The sequence below is a fragment of the Cynoglossus semilaevis genome, chromosome 9 (genome assembly GCF_000523025.1).
Source record: "Cynoglossus semilaevis isolate Cse_v1.0 chromosome 9, Cse_v1.0, whole genome shotgun sequence".
Lineage (NCBI taxonomy): Eukaryota > Metazoa > Chordata > Actinopteri > Pleuronectiformes > Cynoglossidae > Cynoglossus > Cynoglossus semilaevis.
This window is the reverse complement of record NC_024315.1, coordinates 5,307,239-5,322,659: the sequence shown is the minus strand read 5'-3', so window position 1 is coordinate 5,322,659 and position 15,421 is coordinate 5,307,239. Positions and strand designations below refer to the sequence as shown.

At 39.1% G+C, this 15,421-nt stretch overlaps 1 protein-coding gene across 1 annotated transcript in view; it reads left to right on the top strand.

Annotated features, from left to right (window-relative positions):
* Positions 1 to 15,421, top strand: part of lrba (LPS-responsive vesicle trafficking, beach and anchor containing) — a 166,576-nt gene that overhangs the window by 5,483 nt on the left and 145,672 nt on the right. Inside the window, exons 2-13 of the mRNA XM_017035168.2 lie at positions 5,983 to 6,214; positions 7,039 to 7,139; positions 8,478 to 8,573; positions 9,438 to 9,559; positions 10,287 to 10,413; positions 11,320 to 11,439; positions 12,436 to 12,582; positions 12,675 to 12,872; positions 13,586 to 13,719; positions 14,242 to 14,350; positions 14,680 to 14,832; positions 14,923 to 15,091. Coding sequence (XP_016890657.1) covers positions 5,983 to 6,214; positions 7,039 to 7,139; positions 8,478 to 8,573; positions 9,438 to 9,559; positions 10,287 to 10,413; positions 11,320 to 11,439; positions 12,436 to 12,582; positions 12,675 to 12,872; positions 13,586 to 13,719; positions 14,242 to 14,350; positions 14,680 to 14,832; positions 14,923 to 15,091 — 1,708 coding nt within the window. The remainder of the gene's footprint in view (positions 1 to 5,982; positions 6,215 to 7,038; positions 7,140 to 8,477; positions 8,574 to 9,437; positions 9,560 to 10,286; positions 10,414 to 11,319; positions 11,440 to 12,435; positions 12,583 to 12,674; positions 12,873 to 13,585; positions 13,720 to 14,241; positions 14,351 to 14,679; positions 14,833 to 14,922; positions 15,092 to 15,421) is intronic.

The following is a 15,421-nucleotide window of genomic DNA, read 5'->3' as shown; positions in this document are numbered from 1 at the left end:
ATCTGTCCTCACTCATTGTTTCTACCATAAACAATCAGCTCACAAAGGCATTTCCACAGAATGGTACTGATGTAGAAGAATGAGCTGCGACCAGAACTGTTGATGGTCAGTCTTAAAGACCAAGACCAAGATCCTGGAGTACTAAGGAAACAAACAAAAAATAGTTTTCATGATTTAATGATTTATTTTAGATGGATTCTCAGTGTCTCACTTCCAAGCCAAAATTGGTTTCAATAATCACACTGAAGAACATAATATCTGGATTGTGCATGTTATGATGCTTTTTGCTTAATTAAAGGTTCAGTTTCACTTTTTGTATTTATTTAAATTGACTAGTTGTTTGTTTAAAATGGAATTTTTTAAAAAGAATACTAGCATTTGCAATGAACCCATTTTGATGAATGATGAGTTCTCAGACGGGTCATTTTATGACTCTGCATTAGCTTCAGAATCAAAGCAGATTGGCAGTTAAAGAAGAAAAAGGAAATACTGAAATAAAAGTTGAATCATTGCTCCATCAATGGAAGTTATTGTGTGGCTAAAATCATTAACTGCTTTGTGGTTTTATTGATATACTGAGACTATGTTATGGTTGTTGGTTGTAAAGTACTGCCTTCCTTTGGCCAGAGTTTGAGGATAAAGGGCGGAAGCAGCAGTGACACAGTTGAGCAGAAACCACAGGAAACAACTTGGAGGGAATGTGTGGGCTGTGTGGGGACAGAATAGTGACTATTTCCTGAGTAGTCTACACTCGGGGTACCCCCCCCAGTTAACCTGTTTGTCTGATGTGTCAAGCCAAACAGTAGGTGGAAGAATAGTCTTGAAAATTCTTAAGAAGAAATTAGTTACAGAGTTTAGGTAAAGTGAACTATGAAAGGTGACTTATTCTGATATTAGAATTACACTCCTACATATCCAGTGTTTATATGTTCTGAAACTTCTCCGTACTGTTTATCTTTTTCCTTCTTCATCTCCCTCATCCAGCTGCTATTTTTAATATGTTGCCCCACAGCTTACCCTTCTCTTGGCTGCTACTCTGCAAACTAAAAAATCTCATGCTTTGCAACATCCAAGAAAAAGATGCTGATGGTTGGTTTCAGTTAATCATGATTAATTGTGATCAATTGTCAGCTACCTTGTAGTTAATCCTTTAGTCTTGTGACAGCCGTGATAAAATATTACATAGAATACTCCTAAACTGTTGTCTACACAAAACAACTGCAAAAATAAGAAAAAATAGGAACATTTTTAATAAATGAAATAGTAAGAACTTTATGGTAAAATTAAAATTGTGATAAACGCTTTTTTAAATACTAATTATTGAGACTTGTTTTGAATAGGTCCTAACTCAACAAAATACATCTGTTTAATAAATATTGATTTGAGTTAATTTGTTATTGACCCACAAATAGATACTGTTTTATTAATTTGAAAGCCAGTAATTAGAGAGTTAGACATTTTATTTTAACATTTTATTCCAGAGGCAAATTACTTATTCACTACAAATATTTCTGGATTTTCCCAAGGCAGTGTAATGAGGCTTACATCCTGACCAGCCTTTTCCTTCTGTTGACAGTACTCACCATCCTGTAGCTAATGTAAGATCACTTAGATAGTGTCACAGGAATAAACTCTAGTAAACGGTGACCTGAGTGACTTATGAAAGTCATAGAAGTTGAAATGTTATAATTTTGTGGTACCAGTAGTAGTTGAAATGATGGGAGGCAAAAAAGTGAACAAAAGCGTAATTAACAACTGTACAATTTTGTTCTGTGTTGTTTCCATTTGTTTTGTAGCTCTAAAAAGGATGTGTTGATTAAACTGCTAGCCGACCGTTGTGGTGGTAAATGTTAAAGGATCACAGGTTGACCCTCTTACGCTGTGAAACACAATGCTGAACATAAATGGAGCTTTAAAAAAATATCAAGTGAAGATCAGTAGAAGCATAATTACATCTACTTCACCTTCTGCTCGCTGTTTCAACATGTAGTGGAGCAGCGTCAGCCATTAGCATCAGGAGTGCGATGGTAGCAATAAGCATTGTTGTAGTGACACTTATAATCATTTACAATTATTTTGTACAAACACATCCATTTTAAATGTAAAGAATTATACAGGATGATAAAGTGTCGTAGTTCATGAATCTGTTTGTCTGTTGGTTACGGCACCCTGTACTTCATCTGCCTGTAAAAAACATTTAGGTTATTATTGTTTACTTTTACATTTAATTTACTATTGTTGAACCTATATTTAATCAATAATCTCATAAAAAAACAAGACCAAAGAAGAATACAATAAAATAAATGAAATCAGATTTTATTTTTATAAGAAAAAAACAAAAATATTTTGTCCATTTCAAATCATTTTATTCAAATCATTATTTTACTGCAGTGTTCTGTCACATGGCTTTCTTTACTCATAATATCAAGATTGTGCTGCTACATGCTAATTACGTTTGCTGAAAGCTGAACAATGCCACTGTGAATGTTTTAATCTATATTTCTATTCCATATCCCGTACCCTATTCTTCACTATTCCCATTCAAAATGTTGATAAATGTCAGGTTGCTGTATTAAAATCCCTGTTTTGTTTTACCTCCTATTCTGTATGGAGCCATGTTAGTGTTTCACATCTGTGTCTTTGGAACGAGAGCACAGTTAAAATCGCAGCATTTGATGTTGTCAGTCATGGCATGAATCATGATGTGGGTCACTGTGATGAATGTATCACTTTGGATGTGCTGAAAAGAGGACGCTGAGGACGAATGACTTCATCTGCTTTGGTTTGACAAGTGTGAAAAAGGCTAGTTATGAAATTTTAGTTTGTAGATCTGTTAAAAAAAAATCAGACCACTGGGGTTCTGTAACATTATGGTGTGTGGCAGCCCAGTCAAAGTCACCTTGAATTCTTTTGGAATTAATTAAAGACAGTAGAACACGATTCCTACCAAATAACAACGGCTGCTGAATTTAAACGAGCTGTTGTTGGCTGTACAATGGAGATAATTAACATTCAATTGCATTATCAGCTGCCTAATTCTGCTATTGTTTTTGGGGCAAATTATTTTTATTCAAATGTGTCCTCCCACAGAATTATTTGCAGTTTCAACAGCAGCATTAACACACACACACACACACACACAGTGGAAACTTCATTTTATCAGTATCTACGATTTCATTTTTTTCTTTGTTGAATAATATGTCCCTGTATGTACGATTTCATTTTTTCTTTGTTGAATAATATGTCCCTTTTTTTTTTCAAAAAATTTTCACTATTTGTTCTGTTGCTCATGTAAAAATGTTTAAGTAAATGAGAAGTAGACTTAAATTAAAAAGATATTTTGAACAAAGAGATGTTTACTAAACTGTTTAATAGCCAATGAGATTAGCCACAGAGGTGGATGGAGACGTATTGATTAGGAGAGTTGACACTGATGTGTGGTATCAGTACTGACCTTTATGTTTCATGTGCTGGCAACCAGCAACTATAAGGGACAGTTTTAGTTTTGTCTGCCTTGTAGCCCAGTGGTTTTCCTACATGCTATTCTCCGTGGAGACCATGGAAGACTTTTGGGGCTTTGTGTTACGGCCCAGTAGCTGCTTGGCTGCTCAGCCATGATTAATTCAGGCAGGTCTTTGGGGAGAACAGCACGGCTTGGTTACCCTGCCAGGGATCTGGTGTCGAGCTGCCATTAAGTCAGTGTCTTTATGTGAGCTTTAGCTGTAGAGCTTCCATTCGCTGTACCTGAGGCTAACGCTGTTAGCCCTGTATACCTGCTTCTACAATAGGGCAATAAAGATGAGAGGGTTGAACAATTTGAGAAATTGAAATATATTGCCGACTGTGACTTGCACCAGTGGACGTAGACGTAGAGCAACCCAGTTGCTGGGTAGTGTTGTTGTTTTTACCTGCAGCTGGGCCACGGGTTGATTTTCTCGTCCAAAATTAGCCCTTGCCGCCAGGTGTTTGTCACTGTGTGTGTAGCACTCCCTACTTCAGATTGTGTGCATCCTCGCATTCGCTTGGGCCTCTTGGTCAACTGACTGATGGATGATAGAACGTCAGACTCATTAGTGCCACAAAGTTGCACCCAACATCCATTATTGGCAGACCCCGCTGACATCCACTCCCTCTGCAGGCAGGAGTGTGATTTATCAGTGACTTGCCTTGATAAGGAAAGGAAAGGAGACTGGTCTGTTGCTAGGGGACATTACCTGCATGTGTGATATCAGGAGAGCTGTTACTTCAACACTGGCTTATTGTTCTAACAAGTGGTGACTTTGTCGTTTCATCTGTGTCCTGATGTCGGTGCTGGGGCTCCGAATGACAACGTATACCTTACATGTACAGTGAAGTGAAATTATGGTCCGTATTAAGACAGTGCCTGTGCCGTGAGAAATCGTAGAAAATTATTCAGTTTCACGTTGATGTTCCAAGGGTTCTTTTTTTGTTGTCTTCATTCGTCAATGCCACAGTAACAGTGAGAATGATTAAAAACTATTCCAATAGATGGTAGTAGATAGCTATAGCTATAAAAAGCACTCTACTAATCTGCTTGTATCACCCACCATTTAAAAACGAATTTGTATATATATGTTAGGCAAATTTCTATGGTACAATGAATATGTTAAGGTTGGTAAGTTATGAAAAAGTAATCTTTTAAGTCTTGACTTAGACTTGACATTTGTATCTGTTTTTAACTGAAGCCTCAGGCATCAGAAGCCGACAACCTTTCCAGACAGATGGCATCATTTCTCTGATGTCCCTAAGTGACATGAAAGGATGGTTATATTTATGGGATGAGGTGAAAGGCAAAAATCCATGAGGTTTGTGTCAGTGTTAATGTCACCTTATCCCCTGTCTGTTGGAGCTGCGGTCTGCTCTAATCCATCCCTCCATCTTTTAGTCAACACACACATACAAACACACACACCTGTAGGCCGAGCTAATGCTTCACTTATCAACCTAATAGGACCTGTCTGAGTTTTCTGGACCTGGTCCTGTTGTTTGGGTCTAATGACTGCTGTGCTACTGGCATGGTTCATTTGACATCACTGTTGTTATTTTTCTTATCTTTTTCTATGAAGCAGGGTCCAGTACTAAAGTGTCATAGCACCAAAAACAAAGTGATAAATTATCACTCATTTATGGCTCATACTATTTACTGTCAACAAATGAAGAACATTCCTGTGTTTCTGTGTCATTGACCCTGAAACATACACAGTGGAATAAATTGTTGGTTAGGAGATTAAGATTTAGATTCAGGGTTATATCCCTCACATGTGTCACTGTATGAATTCTTGTAATAATTTTATTTTTTTTAAAAAAGTGGTCTGTGTCAGCTGTTTTTGACAATTGAACCTCCCCTCACTGTATCCGACTATCTCCGTAGTTTTACTGTCACTTGTTTTTTTTTTTCTCTATATCTTAATTTTAATTAATGGAATAATGATGACTCAGCTCTGAGTTTTCATACTGCGTCAGCTGTTTTTGAAGGTCCTCACTCAGAAACACCAGACATCCGAGGACACTGCCTCCTTCATCTGTTTGAGTGACGTTCAGATTTTTTTTTTTTTTTTTTTAAGTGGGCTTTGTCCTCGTTTCCTGAGGCTGGTTTTAAGCACTGTCGTGAGATATAAATAAAATGGATAAACTGTCAGGGACATGTGTTTCTACCATAGCCTTTTATCTAGTTTGCTAGCAACATCCTTGAACCACCATTAGCCTACCGCTCTTATAAGGAGTCTACACATGTATAATGTGTATATATATATACACAATATAAAGCTGCATCTTGTATCAGCTGCACGTCATCATTTACACAATATAAAGCTCCATCTTGTATCAGCTGCACGTCATCATTGCAGTTTAGAGCCGTTTCAGATTCACTAATCCCTACTGTTGTCTTATTCCACTTACATGAAGATCAGCAGACACTGGACGTCCCTGACTCTCTTTCCTGTCTCTCTGTCTGTCTCTCAGCTGGTCGGTGGCCAGTTTGACCTAGAGATGAACTTCATTATCCAAGACCCGGACAGCATTGTGTGCATGGTGGAGCTTTTGGACAAGTGTGAGCCCACCTGCCAGGCTGAGGTCTGGAGCATCTTCACTGCCATCCTTAAGAAGAGTGTTCGCAACCTGCAGGCCTGCACCGAAGTGGGCCTCATCCAACTGGTGCTGCAGCGAATCACCACTACTGACAGCATGATAGCAGGTACTGAGAACCAAACGCTGTTTCTTTTTTTTCCATCCCATTAGCCTTAACCAAACCCTGGGGTCCTTAAATAACACAGTAGCCTGTGACAGGGGACGTAGTGGCTCATTAAGACCAAGTTGAAAAAGTAGCCCAGATTTTCACAAAAGACCCCAGGAAAAAAACCTGTTAGGAGAAGTTAGCTTTAAATGAGGACATGATCAGCTTCAAATATTTTTACGCACAAACTCGAAAAAATTATTCCCAAAATAGGTATTGGAGGGAAATTGGCTCTAAGAGGAAAGGAAGCTTGTGGAAGCTAGTGCAGTTATTTCCATCTCTAGTTTGCTATATGCTAATGTTCTGTTTACATACTTAGAAGACAGAGAGACACAAACTCTTTTGTGGATACATTGGACAGAACAAGGAGACCATCCAGTTTGTTTTTACCACAGAATTTGTGTCCAGTACATCCGCAAATTCGTTTTCAGCTCAGTAAACTTTGTGAACTGGAACATCGCTGGCCTGAAGGGTTAGTGCAGTCGACTAGGAATGATGTAGGCCAGCAGTTAACTCAGCTGTTTGTTTTTTTATACCACAATATATTTACTTTTTATCACTGGGTCTGACAGTATAAACACATGCAGTTTTTTCATAGAGTTCATTGAATTCTGTACTGTAAAGTGTTGTATTACCATTTAAAGTCAACATTGTTGCTGTTGTTTCACTCTTCCTCTCTGTCAGTATTGATTCTGTTTGTACTTGCTGTAGACTTGTTGAATGTCGAGCCCTGTTCTGTTTCCCCTCTGCTTTCACTGCCTTTTGCCGTGTGTTCTGCCCTACAGACCTGCTCGTTGACATGCTGGGTGTACTGGCCAGCTACAGCATCACAGTGAAGGAGCTGAAGCTTTTCTTCAGCAAGCTGCAGGGGCAGGAAGGCCAGTGGGTGAGTCAGATTCACGCCCGGGTGAACTATCCGTCTTGGTCGACTGGGACCTTCGGCGAGGAATGTGGTAGCAACACTTTAGCTGCTGCCTTCACCCACACACACAGTAGATGAAGATGATTCGTGTGAATCCAGACTTTTTACTCCGCACTGGGCTGCGGTCCAAAGCGGCACCACATCACTGACATTAGGACGTCGTGAAATTATGTGTGGACTTAACTTAGCAATATGAACAAAAAAAAAAAGATTTATCTACCATGGAAGACTGGGCTAAATGTGGCTGTAAGAAAACAGCCTCAGTCAGCTTCTGATGTATGATCAAAACAATAAGTGTCTGCATCCAGGCAGGACCGGTGGCACAGACACAGAGAGACAGCTGACGGCAAGGAGAGAATGAGAACAAAACCATTGATCGCTCACAGAGATCATGTTGTTGAGGAAGCTGGGCAAACTTACTCTACCCCCTCCACCACCCCCTACTCACAGAAGCTCTGGTGGTTGTTTTTACTCTACTCCCCCCACCCCCACTCACAGAAGCTCTGGTGGTTGTTTTTTTAAGTGTTCTAATCAACATAAATTAAAAGTTTTACTGCAATTAAGAAAATAATCACCAGTCCCAGCGGTATTGTCAAAATTGGTGCAATTTAAAATGTAATTCCTCCTATAATGGTCAAATTTAGATGTTGAATTAATGAGAGTCTAAATCAGGAAGGATTTTTTTTTAAACTAAAGAGACATGTATTGATTTAGATATTTGGACTGATAAGGAAAGATGTTTTTATTTTTGTTAAATCAATCACAGCTGAGTTGTCCGTCTTTGAACGAGCACACATTAAATCAAACAAATACATGAAAGCCTGATATAACTCCTGAAAGACTAGACCAGAAACAAAGGCGAACCTCATGGTGCGTTCTTCACTCATACTACAAACACGTGCAGTTTGTTCATGGCGTTACTGTTTCATTGAGTTTGACCGTCTCCGACTCCAAACACTATATAATTATTTAATAAGCTGACTTTATTTGACAAGGGAACATCAGCTGATACAGGATGATGTAAAAGATGCTGTAAATAATGTAGAAATCTACTATAGTGCTGTTGTCTCATGTTTAGAAATATATCTTAACTGCTGTATCACAATGCGAAAATGTCCACGTGGATCAGATGGCCTTCTGTTTTGTCTGTAATATAAATCTCTTTGTTCAGTTTGCATACAGTTTTTCCATTAAATCAGCATGCAGAACACACACATCCTATAAAAGTGTTTTTAAAACAAACTCATTATCACTTCTCTTGTCTCTAATGGTGATTTTTTTTTTTTTCCTTCCCTCCATCAGCCCCGTCATGCAGTCAAACTCCTCTCCGTGCTGAAGTACATGGCTCATCGGAACGGTCCCGACTCCTTCTTCAGCTTCCCTGGAAAAAATGCAGCAGTAAGTACAATTGCCAGAATATTAAACATCAACTCTTAGATCTGGCCTGTGTAAAGGAAGATTTCCCTGAATGGGCAGAAATATCCTCCACCCGTCGTCTACCACAAAGTGGAGCTCACTCTGATCACAGCCTCCAACTCTGTTAAAACCTTCTCCAGTTTGTAGAGCCCAGAGGAAAAGCCTGTATGACTTTTTATGGTTATTTTTAATTTATTCCAGCTCTACTGTTTAATGTGTTGCTGAGGCTTTGAAAAATGTATGTTTTTATCAACCAAAATTTGATAAGTGTATGTTATGTGTGTTTACGGCGTATGGCTGCGACCTAAAAATATATTTTGGGATTCTATTATTAGTCAAATATTAACATTTGGTTGATGGTGGTTGTAAAGAAACAGGAACCTGACTTCACAGAATTTAATGGTTAATTTTGCGAAAACACATTAAAAACATTTGTTTTACTATAAAAAATCCTTTAAACTTTATAATTTGGAAACTTTAACATTTTGCACCATTTTATTGCCATTAGGATTCATTTGCATGAGACATGATGAAGCTGTGAGATGGAATATCACAACAAAGTGTGTGTGTTTCTGTGTTTGCGCCTGTGTGTGTAAATATGTGCCCCACTTTATGCTCCATTAGTTTTTGCATATGTACACTCTTCCCCATTTAATTAATGGACTGGGATGAAGCTGCCACACATCAACAATCATCACGTTCCCCCATATTTCTTTTAACATTTTCATCTTTTCTAGTGTATCGTTTATTTTTGTCAACGACGGGTCTGATTCATTAGTGATGAGATCATTTAAATTCTCAGTCCAACTGTTTTCTTTTGATTTTTTTTTTCTTTCATCCTAACAGGCTATAGCTCTGCCCCCCATAGCAAAGTGGCCGTACCAGAATGGCTTCACATTCCACACATGGCTCCGCATGGATCCTCTTAACAACATCAACGTAGACAAAGACAAGCCTTATCTGTACTGGTGAGTAACAGAGACTAATGTAATTCAACTCTGTCTTTCTTTTTTTAGAGGTTAAAAAAACCTATCATTTCACATTGGTGCTAAAGGAAGAATAGCTGGAACAGTCCAGCACAGGAACCTATTACTCTGTATCCGACAAATTGATTGGATGACAGAAAAAAATGTCAGGGTCTTCATTCTAATTAATACAAACTGCATCTGAGCTACAGTAGCGCGGCACAAAACCTCCCGAATGACAGATAGTTGTTCTCTCCGTCAGTATTTCATGTCTCCTCAACCTTTGCTTTCCCTCAGAGGAGCGGGTAAATCAAGCATTTTGATCAACTTATCTTTCAGCAGAAATTAATTTCTCTCCTGAATCCAATTTACACAACGGGGATCTGTTTGGGCTTCTGTAGAGATGATAACCAGCTGAGCAGACATCTCGCTGCTTGAAGGAATCTGTAATGGACGCCCGTCTACAGCTCATTGCCCTTTTATAAAAAAAAAGAAGAGAGAGAGATTAATCCACTAAATCACATGCAGAGGCCTTATCTCACCAGGGCGCTGAGAATGATGGGAAAAAGTTGAGAAGTTATAGCCTTGCTCTTGTTTCCCTTTTCATGACATTTGAAAGTGTTTGTATGATATATTAGAGACCATAACCAGCGGTGCCTTTGAACGTGGCAACGTTAAGACTGAAGCTCAGTGATTGTTCTTTTTTTTTTTTCTCTTTCGCCCTCTCCAGTTTTCGCACCAGCAAAGGCCTGGGCTACTCTGCACACTTTGTGGGCGGCTGTTTGATAGTGACCTCATTAAAATCCAAAGGAAAAGGATTCCAGCACTGTGTGAAATATGACTTCAAACCACAGAAGGTAGGAGAAGAACCAGAACAAGAGTGCAATACCAGTTCTGGTGTGGTGAACCAGCGACGCTGAATGTTAATTGTCCAGAAAATGTATTGCACAAATGAACACTTTTAACGGTTTATAGGCCCACACACACACACACACACACCTGTATTGCACAAATGAACACTTTTAACAGTTTATAGGCACACGCACACACACATGGAAAGTCGGAAATAAATGTAGAGATGGATCTAGGAAAGAAGTGTCACGTCTTCCCTCACTCTGGGGAAAAGCAAAACTAGAAGAAGGAGAAAGGAGGGCAAACGGGATGGAGATGGTGCTAATACTTAAAGTCCCTCCCAGGCACAGTACAAAGTGAACATCATTACTGTCTGAGTGAGCCTCTGTCTTGTATTTGCTCCTGTTTCTCCGGGGCATGAAGGCACCACTTTAGTAAAAAAAATAACCCCATGGGTGCAGAGTGAGGGATTTGGCTGCTTCTAAAGATGATGTTTACGTCATCAACATGTATTATATTACCCATGAGAGGTCGTCAGCAATAGTGGGTTTGGTTTACATTTTTATACCGGATGCCCTCGCTGAAGCGACCCACATGGAATATCTAACCAAGAGCCATTTATTTTATTTTATTAAAATAAAAAATAGCAAGTGCTCCTTTATTGGAATCATATGGTAGGACCTTTTATATTGACATTTCGTACCTCTACACACACCTCTGTGCTGAGGAAATATAAGCCACATTTGAGCACCGTCACACTCTGGGTTTGTAAAATCAGAACAACATCTGCAGATTTATTTCTGTGAAATACTGCGTTTGAACAGCTCACTCCAACCCAACAGTTGTATATACATGTCTTCACATTTCCTGTGTCAGCTCCTGGTGTGACTGTCTGCTCCTTGTTGTTGCAGTGGTACATGGTGACCCTCGTCCATGTCTACAACCGCTGGAAGAACAGTGAAATCAGCTGCTTTGTGAACGGAGAACTGGCCTCTTATGGAGACATCGCCTGGTTTGTCAACACCAGTGACGTGAGTGTCAGCAATGTAGTAGTGGAAATTATTTTTATGTGATATTTATCTGCTTTTTCTATTATTTTTCTGTTATAGTTTATGCTCCTAGAGTCTAAATATGACATAAAAATGTCATACACTACCTTAGGTATTATTATAGATATTTTGATGATGGTTGTTGCGGAACTAGAAACTTAAGTGAAATTCACACCCACATTTTTTGTCTAACGACTAGTTGCTCCTACAGGAATTTCGCAGTTTCTGATTTGATTAAAAAACTGTAAAAATATTACCCAATATAAAGTAACAAAGTAATGAAAAAAAATAAAACCAACAAAAAATTGCCAAAAATACAGGAAAAATATAAATAAAAATAATAAAAAACAAACTTTAATAAATGTATCCAAATGCTATAGTTGCTGAAAAGTAAGTATATAAACAACTAAATCATAGCCTTAAATATAGCAAAGGCTTGGGATCTTTTTTTTGGAAATTTAAGTTGGGATGAAAAGGAGTGTAAACTAAAACTCTCTGCACAAAACTCCTCCTTTCCACCTTTAAATATGGACCTCACAGTGAAAAATGACTCTGTGTGGATGTGAGTACATCTCACACCTCGACTCTGAGCCGTTCACCAGTTCTGTTGTCTGTTCTAAGATTCTTAAATCACATCTTCTTCAGGGGTGAAAACTCCTCCGCTCTCCTCTGTAAACCTATCCATTTGTCAGAATGTCGAAAAAATCAAATTAGAGTCTGCATTTGAAAAATGACCTCAGCACTGTGGCCTGACTCCAACATTTCACATATGGAAAACATTCATTTATCCTGTTGGTGGTGATAATCTGGGATGATGTCATTTAAAAGTTGGTCTAACCACATCTGTTACTTTTCTCTGTCTCTGTATTTATTTATTTTTTTCTGTTTTATATTTTCTTCTTTTTCTTCCCATCCATTTTTTCCTTTTTAAAAATGTTGTCTTAAAATACTCGTCTATCTCAACATCCTCCTCCGCAGACATTTGACAAGTGTTTCTTGGGGTCTTCGGAGACGGCAGATGTCAACCGTGTGTTCTGCGGACAGATGGGTGCGGTTTACCTTTTCGGAGAAGCTCTGAGTGCTGCTCAGATTTTAGCCATTTATCAGCTGGGTCCAGGATACCAGGTATGGAATCTTAGAATTTAAGTTATTCATTCACATTATCTCTCTCACTCTCTCTCTCCTTCTAATTGAATCTAATTTGATTTTATTTGCAGGGCACCTTTAAGTACAAGGCCGAGAGCGACCTGCTGTTTGCCGAGCATCACAAGACTTTACTGTACGACGGCAAACTGTCTTCTTGTATCGCCTTCACGTACAACCCTCGGGCCACAGATGCTCAGCTCTGCCTGGAGTCCTCCCCCAAGGACAACGCCTCCATTTTCGTCCATTCCCCTCATGCTCTCATGCTGCAGGTGAAGTCTTTTATTTTCTTTTTTTTTTCTTTGCATCTGACTCATAAATTCATCTTTACTTCCTCTTGAGAAACTGACTTGTGACCACAACTGTCCTATATCCTATAAATTCTAGATTTATGCCTATTAGTTTTTTTTTCTATCATCTGTACTAATCATATATTGGTTTTCCATCTTTTATTTTTATTTTAAATATTTTTTTAATTGCAGGATACACTGTTATTGTTGTTTTTATGTAAAGCTGAAGAATCCTGTTTTATAATTTTACCTTAGTAAAAGAAAAATATTTGTTGTGACTGTGATGATGGTCTAGTCTGCTCAGCGCTCCTCCTCGATTGCACTCTGCAGTTTAATTGTTGTTGTTCAGCACTTGTGTGTCTATACGCCTCGTGTTGGATTTATGCCTATTAGTTTTTTCCCCCTCTGTACTAATTATATATCGGTTTTCTGTCTTTTATTTTCACTTTTTTTGCACTTGTGTGTCTATACGCCTCGTGTTGTGTCCAAAACTTTTCCCCTTTATGCTCCTCATTCACTTCACACCATAGATGATCAATAACCAACATGAAATTATCTAAATCTCTATAATACAGAGCTGTGGTGTTTTGACCTCAGTGTTTCTAAACATAGACTTTATAAAACGTCCACTCAGTTTTATTGAGGAAGCAGAGTGTGTAATGGTAACATGACTGAATGTGTGTGTTTTTTTTCAGGACGTCAAGGCTGTGGTGACTCACTCTGTCCAGAGCGGCATACACTCCATTGGAGGTGTGCAGGTTCTCTTCCCTTTGTTTGCACAGCTGGATTATCGCCAGCCTTCCAGTCAGGAGCTGGACACTTCTGTCTGGTACACACACACACACACACAAATAGAAACACCACATTATACTGTTTGCTTTGCAAAATGATTAAAGAGTAATAATGAGCTAAAAAAGAAGGATAATAAAAAAATCACAAATTTGAATAATTTTTTCATCCTAAATTTCAAATGTAAAACCTCATTAAAAACTGTTTCTATGGTCAGGATGATGTCATTTTATATTTCAAGTATTTTGTTAATGGTTTTTAAAGGTTGTGTTTTTGTATTTTTTAATAGCTGTAGAGCATTAAAAGTTTATGAAGGTCAGGCTAACCTATGAACTGTGCTGTTGTTTTATCTGCTGACCACAAAGTGATGCTATTTCTAAATCTGCTCTCCCGGCACATCACAAACGCAGAAGCCTCATTCAGTCACAGTTCCTGTTGGACACGTCCTTCACAGTCGAAGGCCTCGTCAGCAGCCCACAGGGTTTGTCGTCTCTGTCAAACTCACTCTGTCTATCTCCCTCTCTCTCTCTCTCTCTCCCTCCGGTAACCGTTTGTCGTTCAGCTGCACTCTGCTGTCCTTCGTGATGGAGCTGCTGAAGAACTCCGTGGCCATGCAGGAGCAGGTCCTGGCCTGCAAGGGCTTCCTGGTCATTGGCTACACGTTGGAGAAGGTGAAGAAAAACACAGCTGTGTTTCATCTGCTGCACAAATGCACACGAGATTCAACCTGCTGCAGCAGTTGCTGGATTTATAATGAAGCCAGCACAGTACCAAGGCTGCTCCTTATTCCCACTGCAACACTAACACACACACTCACACACACACACACACACCAACAAACACCAGTCCTTGTTTTTCGCCCTCAGCTGTATTTAGATTTCACAGCTGAAGGGCACCGTCCTCACCTCACTCCCAGACTGTGTCTTTAGTCCAGTGTTATGTCTCCTTCATCTACACATCGACTGACCTCACTGACTCTCCGTGTCCGTCTGTGCTCCAGTCTTCCAAGTTGCACGTGACCCGCCCCGTCCTGGAAATTGTGCTGGCCTTTTCCAGATATCTAAGCAACCTGCCGAATGGCATCCTGCTGCTGAAGCAGCTCTGCGATCACATTCTGTTCAACCCCATCATCTGGATCCATGCCCCCGCCAAGGTACCCTTTAAAACATGAACATTAGAAATGGCTGCCATTTAAGCTCCACGGTAGACTTCACTTTGTTCCTTTTCCCTCTTTTTCTCCGAGGTTCAACTGACCCTCTACACCTACCTGGCGACAGAGTTCATCAGCACAGTGACCATCTACAACGCCATTCGCAGGGTGGGCACTGTGCTTCAGGTCATGCACACGCTCAAATACTACTACTGGGTCGTCAACCCCCAGGACCGCAGTGGGGTCATGCCCAAAGGCACAGGTCAGTGTGTCAGAACTGTCAAAAGATTATAAATATGTTTATTTATTTGATCATAATAAATCAGGATTAATCGTGATTTTTTTTAGAATAAACATTAGGATACTTGAAAGGAAGAAAACATGTTTTTTGGTTTATAATCATTATAAACATGTATGCATTTATATATGTATCTATATATGTATATACAGTATATATATGTATATATACCATGCCACATACAATGTGTCTTTTTTTTTTCAAGACATTGTCTTCTTCCTCTTCCTTTCAGATGGTCCCAGGCCAAAACCATGTGTCTTTTTTTTCAAGACATTGTCTTCTTCTTCTTCCTTT